Source organism: Neophocaena asiaeorientalis, unplaced genomic scaffold (genome assembly GCF_003031525.2).
Source record: "Neophocaena asiaeorientalis asiaeorientalis breed wild unplaced genomic scaffold, Neophocaena_asiaeorientalis_V1.1 scaffold147, whole genome shotgun sequence".
NCBI lineage: Eukaryota > Metazoa > Chordata > Mammalia > Artiodactyla > Phocoenidae > Neophocaena > Neophocaena asiaeorientalis.
Genome location: NW_020173758.1, coordinates 6,227,845 through 6,247,777, shown reverse-complemented (window position 1 = coordinate 6,247,777; position 19,933 = coordinate 6,227,845). Strand labels below are relative to the sequence as shown.

General features: G+C 40.0%; 1 protein-coding gene across 6 annotated transcripts in view; it reads right to left on the bottom strand.

Moving 5' to 3' along the window:
- CDC14A (cell division cycle 14A) overlaps positions 1-19,933 on the bottom strand; it is a 178,434-nt gene that overhangs the window by 60,420 nt on the left and 98,081 nt on the right. For 5 of the 6 annotated variants that reach the window (XM_024751234.1, XM_024751233.1, XM_024751238.1 and 2 more), the window contains 2 exons: positions 18,110-18,197; positions 11,143-11,373 (listed from right to left, as the gene is read on the bottom strand). The exons of the other annotated variant lie outside the window; for it this stretch is intronic. In XM_024751234.1, coding sequence (XP_024607002.1) covers positions 11,143-11,373; positions 18,110-18,197 — 319 coding nt within the window. The remainder of the gene's footprint in view (positions 1-11,142; positions 11,374-18,109; positions 18,198-19,933) is intronic. 6 annotated transcript variants of the gene reach the window in all.

Below are 19,933 nucleotides of genomic sequence, written 5' to 3'. Positions count from 1 at the left end.
GAAAATCGACAGTAACATAATCATAGTAGGGGACTGTAACACCCACTTTCACCAATGGACAGATCATCCAAAATGAAAATAAATAAGGAAACACAAGCTTTAAATGATACATTAAACAAGATGGACTTAATTGATATTTATAGGACATTCCATCCAAAAACAACAGCATACACAATCTTCCCAAGTGCCCCTGAAACATTCTCTAGGATAGATCATATCTTGGGTCACAAATCAAGCCTTGGCAAATTTAAGAAAATTAAAATTGTATCAAGTATCTTTTCCAAACACACCCTATGAGACTAGATATCAATTGCAGGAAAAAATCTGTAAAAACTACAAACACATGGAGGCTAAACAATACACTACTTAATAATGAAGAGATCACTGCAGAAATCAAAGAGGAAATCAGAAAATACCTAGAAACAAATGACAATGAAAACATGATGACCCAAAACCTATAGGATGCAGCAAAAGCAGTTCTAAGAGGGAAATTTATAGCAATTTTTAATCAATGTGATACACCATATTAACAAACTGAAGGAGAAAAACCATATGATCATCTCAATAGATGCAGAGAAAGCTTTTGACAAAATTCAATGCTCATTTATGATAAAAAAGCCTCCAGAAAATGGGCATAGAGGGAACTTTCCTAAACATAATAAAGGCCATGTATGACAAACCTACAGCCAACATCATCCTCAATGGTGAGAAACTGAAACCATTTCTTCTAAGATCAGGAACAAGACAAGGTTGCCCACTCTCACCACTATTATTCAACATAGTTTTGGAAGTTTTAGCCATAGCAAGAAAAGTTTTAGCCATAGCCAGAGAAGAAAAGGAAATAAAAGGAATCCAAATCAGAAAAGAAGAAGTAAAGCTGTCACTGTTTGCAGATGACATGATACTATACATAGAGAATCCTAAAGATGCTACCTGAAAACTACTAGAGCTAATCAATGAATCTGGTAAAGTAGCAGGATACAAAATTAATGCACAGAAATATTTTGCATTCCTATACACTAAGGATGAAAAATCTGAAAGGGATATTAAGAAAACTTTACAAATAGAACTACCATACTACCCAGCAATCCCACTACTGGGCATATACCCTGAGAAAACCATAATTCAAAAAGAGTCATGTACCAAAATGTTCATTGCAGCTCTATTTATAATAGGCAGAACATGGAAGAAAACTAAGTGTCCATCAACAGATGAATGGATAAAGAAGATATGGCACATATATACAATGGAATATTACTCAGCCATGAAAAGAAACAAAGTTGAGTTATTTATAGTGAGGTGGATGGACCTAGAGTCTGTTATACAGAGTGAAGTAAATCAGGAAGAGAAAAAGAAATACTGTATGCTGACACATATATATGGAATCTAAGAAAAAAAAATAGGTCATGAAGAACCTAGGGGCAAGACGGGAATAAAGACACGGCCCTACTAGAGAATGGACTTGACGATATAGGGAGGGGGAAGGGTAAGCTGTGACAAAGTGAGAGAGAGGCATGGACATATATACAATATCAAATGTAAAACAGATAGCTAGTGGGAAGCAGCCGCATAGCATAGGGAGATCAGCTCCGTGCTTTGTGACCACCTAGAGGGGTGGGATAGGGAGGGTGGGAGGGAGGGAGACGCAAGAGGGAAGACTATGGGGACATATGCATATGTATAACTGATTCACTTTGTTAAAAAGCAGAAACTAACGCACCAGTGTAAAGCAATTATACTGCAATAAAGATGTTAAAAAAAAAATGAATGCAGTTCTGTCTTACCCTGTTCATTCAAACAAATTCTCCCAAAACGTAAATTAAGGAAGATTTGCTTGAAATTTTCATTAATAGGTTTATAGCTTTAATATGTTAATAAATCACACAGTTTTTTTCACTTAAGTAAAACAAAAAGAATATACTTAAGGTGAGGAAAGAGAAAAACCTACAATCAAGATTACTCTACCCAGCAAGGATCTCATTCAGATTGGATGGAGAAGTCAAAAGCTATTCAGACAAGCAAAAGCTAAGAGAAATCAGCACCACCAAACCAGCTTTACAACAAATGCTAAAGAAACTTCTCTAGGCAGGAAACACAAGAGAAGAAAAAGACCCACAAAAACAAACCCAAAAGAATTAAGAAAATGGTGATAGGAACATACATATCGGTAATAACCTTGAATGTAAATGGATTAAATGCCCCAACCAAAAGACACAGACTGGCTAAATGGATACAAAAACAAGACACATATATATGCTGTCTACAAGAGATCCACTTCAGACCTAGGGACTCATACAGACTGAAAGTGAAGGGATAAAAAAAGATATTCCAGGCAAATGGAAATCAAAAGAAAGCTGGAGTAGCAATACTCGTATCAGACAAAATAGACTTTAAAATAAAGACTGTTACAAGAGATAAGGAGGAACACTGCATAATGATCAAAGGATCAATCCAAGAAAAAGATATAACAATTATAAATGTTTATGCACCCAACATAGGAGCACCTCAATACATAAGGCAAATGCTAACACCATGAAAGGAGAAATCAACACTAACACAATAATAGTGGGGGACTTTAACACCCCACTTAAACCAATGGACAGATCATCCAGACAGAAAATAAATAAGGAAACACAAGCTTTAAATTATACAATAAACCAGGTAGATTTAATTGATATTTATAGAACATTCCACCCAAAAGTGACAGAATACACTTTCTTCTCAAGTGCACACAGAACATTATCCAGGATAGATCACATATTGGGTCACAAATCAAGCCTCAGAAAATTTAAGAGAACTGAAATCATATCAAGCATCTTTTCTGACCACAGCGCCATGAGATTGGAAATCAACTGCAGGAAATAAACTGTAAAAAACACAAATACATGGAGGCTAAACAGTGCACTACTAAATAACCAAGAGATCACTGAAGAAATCAAAGAAGAAATTTAAAAATACATAGAAACAAATGACAACAAAACAAAATGACACAAAACCTATAGGATGCAGCAAAAGCAGTTCTAAGAGAGAAGTTTATAGCAATTCAATCTCAACTCAAGAAACACGAAAAATCTCAAATAAACAATCAAACCCTACACTTAAAACCACCAGAGAAAGAAGAACAAAGAAAACCCAAAGTCAGTGGAAGGAAAGAAATCATAAAGATCAAATCAGAAATAAATGAAAAAGAAATGAAGAAAACAATAGCAAAGATCAATAAAACTAAAAGCTGGTTCTTTTTGATAAAGAACTGATAAAGTGGCATTCCTATACACCAACAACGAAAAATCAGAAAGAGAAATTAAGGAAACACTCCCATTTACCACTGCAACAAAAAGAATAAAATACCTAGGAATAAACCTGCCTAAGGAGGCAAAAGACTTGTACTCAGAAAACTACAAAACACTGATGAAAGAAATCAAAGATGACATAAACAGATGGAAAAATATACCATGTTCTTGGATTGGAAGAATCAATATTGTGAAAATGACTATATGACCCAAAGCAATCTACAAATTCAGTGCAATCCCTAGCAAACTACCAGTGGCATTCTTCACAGAATTAGAACAAAAAAGTTTACAATTCGTATGGAAACACAAAAGACCCCGAAGAGCCAAAGCAATCTTGAGAAAAAAAAACCAGAGTTGGAGGAATCAGGCTCCCTGATTTCAGACTATACTACAAAGCTACAGTAATGAAGGCAGTATGGTACTGGCACAAAAACAGAAATATAGATCAATGGTACAGGATAGAATTCCCAGAGTTAAACCCATGCACATATGGGCACCTAATTTACGACAAAGGAGGTGAGAATATACAATGGAGGAAAGACATCCTCTTCAAAAAGTTGTGCTGGGAAAGCTGGACAGCTACATGTGAAAGAATGAAATTAGAACACTCCCTAACATCATACACAAAAATAAACTCCAGAAGGATTAAGGACGTAGATGTAAGGCCAGACACTATAAAACTCTTAGAGGAAAACATAGGAAAAACACTCTTCGACATAAACCACAGGAAGATCTTTTTTGACCCACCTCCTAGAATAAAGGAAATAAAAACAAAAATAAACAAATGGGACTTAATTAAACTTAAAAGCTTTTGCACAGCAAAAGAAACCATAAACAAGACAAAAAGACAACCCTCAGAATGGGAAATAATATTTGCAAATGAAACAACAAACAAAGGATTAATCTCCAAATATACAAACAGCTCATGGAGCTCATTATCAAAGAAACAAACAATCCAGTTAAAAACGGGCAGACGACCTAAACAGACATTTCACCAAGGAAGACAAGATGGCCAAGAGGTACATGAAAAAATGCTCAACATCACTAATTATTAGAGAAATGCAAACCAAAACCACAATGAGGTATCACCTCACACCAGTCAGAATGGCCATTATCAAAAAATCTAGAAACAATAACTGCTGGAAAGGGTGTGGTGAAAAGGGAACCCTCCTGCACTGTTGGTGGGAATGTAAATTGATACAACCACTATGGAAAACAGTATGGAGGTTCCTTAAAAAACTAAAAATAGAAGTACCATATGACCCAGCAATCCCACTACTCGGCATATACCCTGAGAAAACCATAATTCAAAAAGAGACATGTACCACGATGTTCACTGCAGCACTATTTACAATAGCCAGGACATGGAAGCAACCTAAGTGCCCATCGACAGATGAATGGATAAAGAAGATGTGGCATGTATATAAAATGGACTATTTCTCAGCCATAAAAAAAAACCGAAATTGAGTTATTTGCAGTGAGGTGGATGGACCTAGAATCTGTCATACAGAGTGAAGTAAGTCAGAAAGAGAGAGACAAATACCGTATGCTAACACATATATATGGAATCTAAAAAAAAAAAAAAAAATGATTACGAATAACCTAGGGGCAGGACAGGAATAAAGACGCAGATGTAGAGAATGGACTTGGGGACACGGGGAAGGGGAAGGGGAAGCTAGGACAAAGTAAGAGAGCGGCATGGACATATATACAGTACCAAATGTAAAACAGATAGCTAGTGGGAAGCAGCCGCATAGCACAGGGAGATCAGCTCGGTGCTTTGTGACCACCTAGAGGGGTGGGATAGGGAGGGTGGGAGGGAGGCTCAAGAGGGTGGAGATATGGGGACATGTGTATGCATATGGCTGATTCACTTTGTTGTACAACAGAAACTAACACAGTATCGTGAAGCAATTATATTGCAATAAAAATCTATTTTAAAGTGCTAGGATTTTACATTTTAGACAATTTTTTTTAATCTACACTGGCTTCCTCCTTTCCCAAAATATTCAAACATTTGATCAAGCTGTAGGGTCTTCAGATATGGTGATTGTTGTCCACACACCAGAACTGAAGCCCAAAGATACTAACCAGTTCACTCACATCAGCATAACAAGTGAATATGGAATTCAGGACTAAAATCCCCAGAGGTCCTGTGAGTGTCCCAGAGTTCTTTCCACTCTCGGCTCATCCATTCAGTCCCTCCGTTCTACAAATACTAAGACCGGCTGAGCGTGCGGTGCTGTGACAGACGCTGGGGCCAGAAACATGAAGACAAGCAGGATGCCTGCCCTCATGAGATATACAGTACTGAGCCACTAATGCTTATTTACAAGCATTTTCTAAATCTTTCCATATCTGGCTTCTTGGAATTAAATTCAGTTCTATAAACGTTTATTTGTTAAGTACCACCCATGAGCAAGGCACTGTGCTGAGTTATTTTTCCACTACTTAATCTCTTCCTATCGTATACTCTTCTTAGAAATGACAAAGTGGCTCTTTGCTTTTAATCCTTTGATTCAGCTAGTCCAATGTTTATTTGCTGTCTACAAGCTACCCAGGACAGGGCTTTGCTCAGAGGATAAGGAGGTAAGTAGAGGATATAATTTTGACCAGGATACATTACCAAAGAAGTTGTAGACGCAAGAATATTAACCAAGAAGCAAAGAAATTAGGTTTAAACTGAAATTGGGCTCTCAAAGAAAGGGACTGTGTGAGCTGTTGGTGTCTTCAAAGAATGTGTCATTGATGACAAGGACTTCAACAGACTCTAAAGAATAGGAAGGTCACGGAACATTTTCAGCAAAGGGTCCAGTGATGGAAAGCTTGGCTGGTCTGGAGAATGTGTCAGTGTGTGCTGAGTAGAAAATAAGGGCAGATGGGTGTAGAGGAGGCAGATTAAAGGGCACCTCTGATTTAAGTGGAGGAACCTGTACTTAGCAGAAGCAGGTTATCAACTGTGGGCCAAAGACACCAAAGACTGCTGAGTTATTTAGGAATCCCCAAATCCAGATGCAAAGTTCTCTGAGCACTGATTAGGGCACATCTCCTGCATATATGTGTTATTACTCCTCAAACATGTAGATGAGCCTCTGATGAACGAAATTCAACTCATTTAAAAAGTATTATGGCGGCTTCCCTGGTGGCGCAGTGGTTGAGAGTCCACCTGCCGATGCAGGGGACGCGGGTTCATGCCCCGGTCTGGGAGGATCCCACATGCCACGGAGCGGCTGGGCCCGTGAGCCATGGCCGCTGAGCCTGCGCGTCCGGAGCCTGTGCTCCACAACGGGAGAGGCCACAACAGTGAGAGGCCCCGCGTACCGCAAAAAAAAAAAAAAAAGTATTATGAAATTCATGATATTATCAACAACTAATAAACATACAATTGGTATCATGCAAAAATCTGATTTTGCCTTTAATCAATGTAAAGGGCAAAATAAAGCTGTCATGTATTTGGGGGTCAAAGAATGTGACATGATAAAAGCAGGTGGATGAGGCAGCAGCATACTTCTGGATTGGAAAGGACAGAGAGGGAGCCAGAAAGGGGAGCTGGAAGGCTGGGGCAGGAGCAAGGCTGGCTGACAGGCATGGACGGGGGAGACAGTGGTAACAACGAAGAGCTGAATTAGAAAGACATTTTGATTGGGTCACAGGGAAAGCTAAAGGCAATGGATATTTCTAGCCTGGAAAATTGGTACAATGTCATCCATGAAAACATTTAGTTAGAAAAGGACATAGGAAAGTGTTGGTGTCTTCGTTTTTTATATGTTTCGGAATCTCCCCCTCCCTCAAAAGGAGGGGGCCTTTTGTCAGCTTTTTCTAGTCAAATAATAAAGAGAATCTTCTCTAATTTCCTCAGTACTTGGAAATACACAATTTTTCAGCAAATCTAAGATACCATGTCATCTAACGGTGTAACATACACCATTATTTAACTTCCACTAAGAAAAAATTAAACTATGGTATGCGATCAATTTTAAGATCCATCCTAGTTTCATAAATGTGAAAATTTTAAAAACGCATGTCTCTAAGTCAGTGTTTCTCAATCTTCTCTTCATTATTGTCCTCCCCTCCAAACAAGAGCCTCTCCAGGCATTTTTTCCCTAACTGTACCCCATGAAATTTTACTGTCACAGACAGACCACATATTTCTTTATGTGCCGTGTATAAATCTACACTGTATACAGAAAAAGAAAATGTTTTTTTACCACCCCAAAACAATTTTTCCCCCTTGAGGGCAGTATCACCTGAGGTTGAGAATACATATCAAAAATGTAAATGAAATTACAATCAAGCTCATGTTTATGGATGCCTGGCATTCCCTTCCCATTCACTCTTCCTTTTTAAAAATTATATTTACACTATTTTATTAGATGAGGGGTGTGTGTGTGTGTGTGTGTGTGTGTGTCCTGTTTTCATCTGAAGTACATTTTACCCCAGATAAAACATCGACATTCTTTAGAAAAAAGTGAAGCTTAATCATGGTCTCAGTAGGACTCTCTTCCTTTAATATGAGTTATTTGCCTTCATGTTTGTGCCCAGAGCAAATATTTTCTGTTTCTGCAGAGTTGTTAAGTCCTCAGACATCTGACAAGACTACAGGCAATCATGTTGATACAACACAGCTGGACAGCCTGAAGCAGGAAGCCCAGTTGGTTTCCAGTGTCCTCCTTCAAGTCACCAATTTGGGTCTCTATCTGGGAAGAAAATGGCCTTCCCTACGGAGACAACACTGTCTCTCCCTGAACCCCTCCCTGTGCAGGAGGCTGCCCGTTCCCTTGGTTGCGTTCCTCATCACACACACTCACCACCAAGGAAAAAAGGTGGTGCAGAAATTTTTCAACTTTCTCTAAAACTAAAGTTGCTTCCCCCTTTTAAAAAGAGTCTATAATTTAGATCTATAAAAAGAACCTACTTAGCACTCAATAGTTAGGAGCGCTTACCACAGTTCAACAGAATAGGAACAGTTCACTAAGTTTCTATAAAAACTTTAACAAATTTTTTAAAGCATTCATAATTAAAGGGCTCCCTGGCACAGCAAGAGAAGACTTTGAAACGTCTTCTATTTATACCAAGTTAAGCACTGATTGCCTTACAGTTCCAGGCGTTTTCTGAAACTCCCATAGAACATCAAAAATCACATACTGGAACATCACAGTGTTGCTGTTGTTTAATGATTATTTGTGCTAGAGAGTTTCACGAAATCATAGCCATCCCTTTTATCAACCAGGAGGCAAACTGCAGATATTGAATCATTGTAAGATTTCACACATTCCCAGAAAATTAGTTTCCAGTTTGTCTTTATTTTTAGTACTTTACGTTGAGGCATGGAATAGTCATTTTCTTCAGCAGCTACCAAAGTTCATTTGACATTGGATAAGGGTCTCTTTCCCTCCTCCTTATAGTGCAATTAAAATGCTCAGTGCTGCTTTAATTACCAGGAAACTAAGCTGACTTAATTAGGGCAGATGTCAAAATAATTAACAGGCCTATAGTAGCTAACCACACTATTTAAAACAATACAGCTGTAATTAAATCAAAAGTGTAATCCTTATGAAAGAATCCTACATGTGTGTACAAGTGGAAGCAAATGAAATAACACTCTCAAAAAGATGTCACCACCTGTAATTGTGACCTTCCTATAAAAGAACTGACTTCGATGCTAAAGGTTCTGATTAAAATATAAAAACCTCTGCAACATAAAATATATACATTTCTTAAAATATTCTTTACAAGGTCAACATTCACAGGTCAAGGATATAATAAACAGAATACCTGTAACAAGAATGTTTAACACCAGAGCGGTTCATTTTCCCAATGTTTGTCAGGTGAGGAATAATATCAAGAGAGATGCTGAGTTTCAGGGAAAGCTTTGCATTTCTCCTCCCCTGAATTTGTCAATCCAAGACAATGACAGGCAGAGAAACTATATGCCTTGGTAACCATAAAACTAATTGATTAGGAAATAAGGCCAAATTAATCCCAGGAAAAATACTGATTTTTATGACACAAAAATAAGCTTTGAAACAGAACATATGAATAGCTCCTACTAAACGTTAGCAGCTGCCATATTCCCATTAGCTTTCAAGTTCCACTTATAGCTGAAATACAATGGTCTCTTGGTATGCGCGAGGGATTGGTTCCAGGACCCCAGCGTATTCCAAAATCTGGGGATACTCAAGTCCTTTATAGTCACTTTGGCGGATGCGGAAACCCCGGATACAACGGAGGGCCGACTGCGTGTGAAATGCAGGCTTTTCCTTGGGTCTGGGCAATCTTTAACAAAATGGGATGGAGAGGCAAAGCCAGGGGGCATATGGATCACTCGGGGGCAAGGCAGACACCGCCAACCCCACAGTGACCTGGGCAGAACGGAAAGCAGCAGTCCTTGCTAACAGACCCACGCCCCCCGCACCCCCGAGACAGGAAGTCCAGGAAGTCCAGCAAGTCGGGGGCCCCGTCCTGCTGAGAAACGCGGAGGGGCGGGAGGGGGCTCTGTCAACGTGGACGAAGCTTGACTGAGGAGCCCTCCGCTGAACCAGGGGCCACGTGCAGCTCGTTTCCCTCGCCGGGGCTCCCGCAAAATGCCGCTTCCAGTTACCGCTCACATGTTCAGCAAAGTACCTCCACCTACTCAAATCTTAAACATAGAAACAAGGGCCTACAAAATGGTATTTTAATTTCTGTTAGAACCAAAGCCACCTCGTCTGAGTAAGTCAGTTACAGCAGCACTAGGCACATGTAAAGAACAGTACAATCCCCAACACCTACCAGACAATTAGCATAAAACGCGACAGAAACCGGTTCTCAGACTCAACACCGGAGAACAGCACCACCCAGTGGCGGTATGAAAAGCTGCATGTGAGGAACTACAGGCTCCATCCCTGGTGGCCAAAGTGATTTCTCCTCACTGAAAAGAAAGACCCCCGTAAAATACCTTCCACCGTGCTGGAAAATCTACCATGCGAGCCTCCTCAGAGTCTATAACAACTAGGCTTAGAACAAATGGTATTTCATATTTTCTGAGTAGCTGACGCAAGGTTGCCAGGTAAAATACAGCATGTATGTTTGGTGCACTATTTGAGACATGCTAAAAAAGTACTCACTGTTTATCTAAAATTCAAATTTAACTGGGCATCTTGTATTTTTATTTGCTAAATCTGGCGACTCCTGTTCCAAAGTACCCACTCCTGGAGACCACAGATGCACTTACATAAGTCTTTCAATCTTTCAAAGAGGCAGTAACAGACCTGTGGCAAGGAAGCTAGCAATGAGCCGGGTATGCTGCCGCCCCTAGGGTTAGGGTCAGGGTTAGGGTTAGGTATGCTGCCGCCCCCTTGCAATGGGCAAGTAAGACACTCTGTTCCACGATGCAAAAGGCTAATAGGGGAGAGGAAGAGGGGGGTGCGAAGTGAGGCTCCAGATAGCTGGGTCACGAAAAGGGAGCATTAAACATCAGATGGGTGGAGGAGGATGGAAAAAGGATGGGCAATTATGGAAGAGAAGGAGAAAGGGGAACAAACAACCCTTGCCTACTGACAACTGTGCCAGCCTACCGACGGTGCTGCTGCGATTTCCCCTCCTCATGGCACCTGGTGTCAGCGATTGTGAATTGGGGAAGGTAAGGCCAGAACTGCCTTGTCCAGAAAGCCGCACACCACCGACTGTCCACATCCAAGCGATCCTTTCTTTAGGAAGGGGTCATTTAAATGGGTTTGTGTTCCAGTTTTCTCAAACTAAAAACAACTCATCTGTTTCCTAAGCCGCTAACTGGCTTTGTTTCACGTTTTGCTGTCTTTTGGCTGACCCCCTCTCAGAAACCCAGTGCCCACTGAGGCCTCCTCGCTCGCACCTTTGCAGTGAACTGCGATCGCCCCGTCCGTGTTCTCGCAGATAGTCAGGAACCTTCGCACGATGTTGTCGCTGGGTGTGCTGCCATCGATGAAGAAGAGGTCATAGTGCTCGAAGCCAGCATCAGTGAAGCGCTTCGCCTCGTAAATCTTTTTGTTCAGCCTCACGATTGCAGTCACGTTATGCTTTTTGAAATAAGGAAAGTAGGCTTCGGGGGCATGAAGAGGATAACCTAAAGGAAAGCAGGGGCTGTAAGCAAAAGGCACGCATTTCGTCTTACGTAACCCAGGAACACGAAAACCCTTGACAATAAAGATGATCAATCTCAACAGAGCTTAGGAGGAAAGAACATTTCAGGAGAGAGTAAGGTCGAAGCAACGTTCCTAAAAGCAGCAGTCTGAAAAACTGAGAAAAACACCATAGGAGGGGGGAAAAAAAAACCTCTTCTGAGTATTGGAAATAGTTCGTGAACGTTCAAAACCTCAAGCTTTAGGCTTCAAATCCTGGGAGCGCACTCCTCCCAAGCCAAAACAAAGGCATTCCTGAGGCCCTCAGATGTGTACAGTAGGCCTGGAAGGACTCTGTCCTTTTTACTCCTCTTGACAAATACTTTAGAACCGCAGCCTTTTTGCCAGGTGTACAGTTTTAATCTACAATGCAGTCCCCCACAAGAGAGACTGATTATTAAGCACCTACCAGGTACAAGTCACAATTGCATAAATTTCTTTTAATTCTCGAAACAGCCTATTAAGATAAAAATAGTAAACCCCATGTAACAGTTAAGAAACTAAAGAGGGCTTCCCTGGTGGCGCAGTGGTTGAGAGTCCGCCTGCCGATGCAAGGGACACGGGTTCGTGCCCCGGTCTGGGAAGATCCCACATGCCGCGGAGCAGCTGGGCCCGTGAGCCATGGCCGCTGAGCCTGCGCGTCTGGAGCCTGCGCTCCGCAACGGGAGAGGCCACAAGAGTGAGAGGCCCGCGTACCGCAAAAAAAAAAAAAAGAAACTAGAGGTTAAGCGGTCATTTTTGTAGACATTTTCTTTTTTGAGAAGAACAAGTGGTCGGGCTCTAACCCCTGTTCTACTGTGAGTGGGTCCAGCATCACGTGGAGCTGCAGTCAGCTGGGTTACAGACACATGACCTCGACTTGGCCAATCAATCAAGGTGACCACTGGGGGCTTTGACCACTGCAAGCCTTGCCTAGTGGCCCCAGGGTTTAAAAGGACGAATTTCTCAGTCCGTTGATTACCACATCTGTAAGCCATTCAGGGCACACCAGGTGAGGGGATCTCGCTCAGAACTCGTTCATGATGGTGGGCTCCGAGTGGTGCGGGCAGCAGCAGCCAGCAAAGTGAACCAGCAGCTTCTGCACTGTGGCTGTACTTCCTGCTGCCTCAAATCTTGCATAGCCTGGTCATTTCCTATTTTCTCTCAGTTGCAAGCCAACTCATATGCCGGGGCTAGGATGTACATACAACATTTCCCAAGCTACCTTTCCCACTGGGCTCCTGTCCATCTGAAAAGTGGGAGTCACTAAAGCACTGCCGGAGCAACTGGAGGCCAGAGGAGGGAGAAGGGATATCTTCTGTTTTCCTGCCGGCATGGCTTCAGCAGCAGAAGAGAGGAACTCCCAGCTTAGTTTGGCACTCCCGGCACCAGCCTGCAGCCCAGCCTGAGGGTCCCCACTCCTCAGGCTCCAAATGCAAGCACCAGCCCTTCGGAGCTCCCAGCACCTGCCAAGGTCCCAGGTCCTGCTAACCCCACGTTTTCCTTTCTGCCCCTCGTTGCCTTAAAGGCAATAGCTATTTCTTCCTTAATATGCTGTTTTTTTCAGAGTTGCCCTTTTACTTTTTAGGCTTCTTTCTAACAAATTCCTTATATTGCATTCCCTCTGTTTGAAATAAAGTGGTTTCCATTCCTGCCTGGATCCTGCTGATACATGACCTCCCTTAGACCCTGTTCATTTTCTAAGCCTCATTTTCCAGCCTTCGCTTGGAGACTGTGAGCTCCCCAGCATAATTCCAATATCTGCTGCGTGCAACCAAGAGCCCTCACTGGCAGCCTTGGCCAAGGTCACACAAGGGGTGAAGGCAGCATTGGCAGGCAGGCCTAACTAATCCGCAGCCCACATACACGATTTTCACAAGCCAGGCTGCTTTTGAGCAAACAGGTAAGACAGAGCTTACTTACAATCTTCTGTGTAGAAACAGTGACTTATACACATTTAGAGAAAACAGATCCTTTCCACTTGGAAAAAAATCAAATCTGTTTTCCTAGTTGGTTTGTTTGCTCAAATCATTTTCCAGCCTAAAGGGAAAAAGAACTGTGGTTGGCATAAGGAAACAAGAGCTTTTCTATCATGTAAGGAATGGGAAGGAGAGGGCTTAGGAACACATGGGATGGGACATGGTGTGACAGTCTGACAGGCACTTCTAACCCTGGGTTCCTAGTGATCACTGGCACCTCTATGATGGCACCTGTCAGGAAGCACGCTCATGGTTCTTTTGGTGTCTGTCCCTTCCCTCCTCCACCAAGGCTGTAAGAACTTCTCTTTACATATATGATTTCCCATCATGAGTAAATGGCATTACAGATAATATACCTAAATCTACTATCAAGAGAAACTGCTTATATCTTTTGAGAAAAGAACACTGAACAGTTATCCAAATATGGTAATAGGGCACTGAAATAATAACAGTAATGATAATCATAGCACCTAACATTTATTGAGCGCTTACTATGTGCCAGGCACTAAGCTAAGTGTTTCATGTACATCATCTCATTAAACCTTACAATTATCAGTCACTGATGCCTGGGAAAGTGAACGGGCCCAGCCAGGCACACACTACTGGGAAGAGACAGAGGCAGCATTTGAACCCTGACAGTCAGATTCTAGGGCCAGTGCTGGGGATGATTTAAGGTAAAATCCAACTCAATTCTATTTGTTAGATCTCCAAAACAGGGACATTAGGGGCTGCACTTCCTGGATTTGTGAGGACGTTTCTTAAAAATCCTCAAAAGCGTTTCAAATGAGTTATAACCAACAATGACAATATCTTCTGACCTCTGAACAACTGTTTTCGATGCATTTGGTTGCTTCTGATGGAGGACTGGTTTTAGCAATGTGCACGGAGCTGACCGAGCTTTCATCCGACCCTTACTCCATCTGGCCACTAGATGGTGCCCTGGCATCAGTAAAGCACAGGCAGAGCCCTGGCGCTGACCAATTTCAAAGCAAAGAGATTGTAAAATTCATCTCTTCCCAGACCCTCATTTAAAGGAAACAGAAGAACAGCAGAGTCAAATGATTAGTCCACCCATTCATTAAAAGTAAAAACTGCAAAATAGGCAGGCAAATGTGGAAAGCAATAAAATATGTTTATCAGGTTCATTAATGATAAAAATGTAATCAGAATATCTGCTACCTAATAAGCACCTACTAATGTGCCCGACACTGTGCAAGGCACTCACTTCCTATAATATCCCTAATCTTCACCAAATGCCTGCAGTGTGCATCCTGTTTCCCCGTTTGATGATGAGAGAAGCTGAGGAACTCACGAAGTTCACACAGCCAGTTAGGGGCAGAGCCAGACTTCAAGCAGCCCAGGCTCTTCACACCTAGCTTCTCTCATTAAATGAGCAGGCTGATGCTTCAAACTGTTTGGATTCCCTGTCTCGAGCTGTCTTTCCCTGTTCTTTCTTTCCTTTCTCTTTCTTTCTTTCTGAAGTAGAGATGAGGACATTGCCACCTAAGAGTTTGAGGGTTTTTGGGGAAAATCTGAAATCCAATTTGTTCTACTGCAATATTATTCATTTATCAAGTCACACTTGTTTAATCAAAAAAAGGTTAGGGCTCCTCTTGTCCCCCCCCTGTCAAAACAATGTGAACAAAGATGGCTGAAAGGAACTCCTAGTTGGTCTCTGCTGACAACACACACTTAAGACTGCTATAATGCATTCTGCCAGACCCCAAGATTTTAGTGCTTCCTTTTGCTACATCCTAGCAACAGCTATTTCAGTGCTAACTCCTTAAAAAATCTACCTTCTTCTACTAACAGACCCCTAAAATGACTTTCAGCCACCTCAGAAAATACAAGGGTTTCTCAACTAAAAAAAAAAAAAATTTCTTAAGTTCAAAAAGAATTTACAGAGTTAAACCACTTTACAAAAAAAAAATGACACTTCTAGTGAATATCAGATCTTAAAATGGGGATTCCAGTAAAATATCAATATTTTACCAACAACAGCCTTAAATGAAATTATTCTAGACATAAAAACTGGCAAGTATTAGGTAAGCAGCACTTTCACACCTTTTTTTCTCAATGTGAGAGGGCACAGTATATGCATAGAAGAAAAAGATATAGAGAGAACGATATCTCAACAGTGGTTATTTCTAGATTATATAATTACAGGTGACTTTTTATCTAGATTGCTTAAAGTTCTGTAGTGAACATGTTCTTTCTCTGTAGTAAAATTAAAAAGGACACAGAATTTGGAATCAAAGAGACCTCTGTTTGAATCCACACACTGCCACTTTCTGGCTATGTCAACCTGGGCAAGTTAGGTTACCAAGTCTCCATCTTCTCTTCCACAAAATAACTACCACCTGTTCCAGGGAGTGTTTCTGCTTATTAAATAGATGAGGTGTGCACAAAAGGCTTATTAGCACCACTCCCAGCATATAAGCAAATGGTGGATAATTATTTCCCTATATTGTAATATAGGACCAAAAATAATTTTTTTAAGACTTTTGACAAGTAACAATTGACACACAAAATACGCCCTTTTATCTTGTGATTCTACTTCCAAGAATTTAGAAAAGAAACCAGGGCTGCAAAAAAGATGTATGGACATGTATACCAACCACTGTAGTTTTTAAAAAGTGAAAAACTGAACAACTTAGAGCTCATTCAAAAATTAAGTGATTGATTAGTAAAATTATGGCATAGTCATTGAATGCAGTCATGGAAAATTATAACGAAGATCTACGTTTATTGCCATGGATAGGAGTATGTGATATATTAAGTGAAAAAAAAAGCTGCTATAAGACAGTAATCATGTTATGACTCCATGCTAGTTAAAAAAAAAGGAATATTTTTGTAAGTCTGTGTGTGTGTGTATATATATTCTTTAAGAGAGAAAAAATATGTGCAAATAAAAAATACAGAGAAGCAGATGGAAAGAAAATTAAAATCCCCAATAATCCCACCACCAACTAGTAAACCTAGAAAACATGGGTAGAATTATAGGTCACTTTAATGCTGTTTTTATGAGTTCATCTGCATTTTCTTTTAAAAAAAAATCATACATTATCTCTATAAAAATATTTTAAATGGGTTTTTTAAATTACACCTCTCATCTTCTCTTTAAGAAAATTTCATTTAAAAAGTGAATCCTATATGGCAAATTTGTTTCACCAAATGAACACCCAACAACAAAGCCACTACTGAACCCATACACCTACTAAGGTTTTCTGGGTCTGAGTCAGATCATTTTGCACAGAAGGCTAAAGGGAGGTTTAATCAATCCTGTCTTGAAAGACCAACGGTGGAAAGCAGTTTCCTCAGGCACTTAACAAGTTATTCCTAACAAGCCAACATAATAGGTTATTCAGTCAATGTCTGTAGCGAACCGGATTCATGAGCAAATGTGTAAATGAGAAGATCTAATTATGGTTTCAGTACAGAGACATCCTATTTGTTAGGGTAACTCTGTAGACCTGGATTACCCATCCCCAGAGCGGATGATTCAATCCCCATGATTTAAGCAGAGTTCCCTGTGAGATATGTCATAGGTATAAAGTGATAAGCACATGTGTGGAAACTCAAAAAAAATTATCAAATCTAAATGCATGAACAACCATATACAATGACACTAGATTTTTGAATACTTATGATGATGATGGTTATGAAAGAAGAATAAAGTTATAAATCTAGACTAAGGGTTTCAAATTATGTTCCTCCAAGGACTAGTGTTCCAGCTCTAAGACTAGAGAGGGAGGAAAAAAGGAGCTATTATGTTCATGGGTGATATTTTTTTAATTTTATGTACTTCTCCCATCAACTATTCTTAAACCTTTGGTACCTATCATTACTTGTCTTCTGGGAATCTGAGGTTAAAAAAAAATAATTAAGTAAAAAATATATGTTAATGGGAAAACACACATAGCCTATCATGTTTCATTCAAGAGGCTTATTTTTTTGTCATGCTTTTTTTTCCTGAATATGTATGCCCCTGGCTCTACATATACTGCAAGTAAGTAATTAAATTATTGTCAGCTAGAATATTGTTCCTAGTTGCCATGATGGAACTAAACAGATCAGTGTAGTGGCAATGCTTAGGAGCCCCGCTCTTGGCTGGAGTGTCACCAGTTCTGCATATTACTTTGTGAACTTGGGCAAATTTCCTACTCATATGCCTCGGTTTCCTCCTCTGTGAAACAGAGGTAATAGTTCCTACACCTCATAGAGTTGTGTGTGCACTAAATGAGATGATGCTGTGATTAGCTAGTAACTAGCACTTAATAAATGACACCTATTGTCACCATCATCGTCATTATTCAACATGGTGTTACCAAAGAATACCTTGAGGTATAGCACGCCACCACCACCAAATAAATCTGAGAACCACTGATAGAATTCAGCAATCTGCTTACTGTTTTGACCAGTTGGTTTCTCAGATTCTTCTTTAATAATTGGGTCAAGGTAAAGTGAACACCCTATTTATGGAAACCTAAAAATTTGATAGTCTTAAAACAGTGATTATAGTTCCACTTACTAAACTCTAATATTTAACACACTAATTACTGTTCAATTAGTAATTTAACAATTGAAATACTGTTCAATTTTTTTAATTAATAAATATTCTTTGGAGAATATTACCAATAGAAAGGATTATCTGAGGATATTAAGAACTCAAAGAAGATGAATTGAAATAAATTTTTGGAGGGTAAAGTAAATAAAAACCTACCATTTTCAATTTTGCTTTTTGGATGTGGTCCACTAAATGCTAAAAATTTTCCTGGAACAATCCAGTTGAAGTCACCATTTTCAACTCGCTGGGAGAATTTTGTGAGAAAAGAGAAGAAAAACATTTTATAATTCTTATACAATTTAGGAAACCCTTACAAATATAACCGTTTTTCACTCTATTAGTACTAGACTAGTTGGACATACATGAAGACAAAATAATATAGCTTAAAATAAAAACATGCATCTGATTCTCAAAATGGTTATGAATTCAATCCACTTCGAAAAATTTTTATCTAGACCATAAGAAAAGTTTAGAAAACTTTACTTAAAGTGGAGGTACTTTGCTGAAAATAATTTTGTCTCTTGGCCACTCTGCAATGGAATGAAATGAAAACAAACATTGCTTGCCCCAGCAAGAAATAATGGGAAATAAGAGAAGACAGAAAATATAAGCACTTTTCATGAACATGGTAAACATACTTTAAACAATGAAAAAATCTATAAATATCAGGGTCATGATGAACACACCTCCATTTTTTGTTTGTTTTTACAGGTTTCTATCTGTTGTCGGTGCTGATTTTTAGACGGGGAAACAGAAGACAGGAGTGAGGAACAGAGGCTCATCAAACCCTCAGGGTGTACCACAAACTGGAGACTGCCACAGTCTCCTGCAGGAGCTGCAAACCAAACAGCTACAAGGGTCAGGCAAGAGACATAAATAAAGGCAAATGCTCCTCAGCTCTGGCCAACTGACCACAGGAAAACTTGACTGAACATAGCTGGATCTTCCAATTGGATGTTCATGTAAAATCTCTCTATATTTGAAATGTTGACTGTTTTAAATTGTTTTTTAATACTAAGAAAGCAAATAAAACACATCTGTGGGCTGACTTTGATCACCAGCTGTCAGCCTCTGGTCCACACACTCCAGGATCCTCAGAAAAGGCCTGAAGACCAGGCAAGGGGCCAAGCATCCTCCCACTGCTCCATTACCTCCTTCATTTCCTTCCCTTCCTGGTGTGCCTCTGAACCCAGGGAACACTGGAGCAGGGCTGAGGGGACCCAAACTTTGCAGGCTATTGGGATACAGCTGTGCAATGCATCACAAAATATATGTATCTCTTCTTCCCCTAAGCATTCTTTCACCCACCCCCAACACCAGTCCTACTCCCATCCTCCACCACCAGGCACAGCTTTTAGTCTCCAAGTCTCCACCCTCTACAGCACTGCATAGATACCTCCCCAGGTAGGGAAGGAAGGCAGTTCTCTTTGCTGGGCCAAGGTTATCCATAGAAAAGGCTCTCTGCTCCACTACATGGCACAGACTTCAATGGTAGGAATCTGTGTCAATACAGAGTCTGCACTCTGCTGTAAGAGCTCATAAGTTATTTGTTAAAATAAATTGGAGTAATCCTACCAAGGAAAACTGGAGCCTCTACTTTAATTACTTATACTACCCATTAGATTTGATTTCCACAAAAATCATAACTTGGCTGTATAATTTTCATGTTTAAAATGCAGATGTTTCTTCCCAGTTATAAAAAGTTACAAATGAAATTTTACATGACACCTTGTAAATGTCTGAATTGCATTAATCTAATCATAATAAACATAAAATCTCCATAATGCCCTAAATAAAATCTTAGAGACGCCGAGTGTTATGATTACACATGCCAAATTAAATCTCAAGCATAGCTATCTATTTAGAACAATTTGGATAAAGAATTTAACATCCATCTCAAGTAATACTTAAGCTTAAAACATTATTTAAAAATTCAAAAATAAGGGTATGCTCTAATCATCAAAAGGCTAAAACCAATTA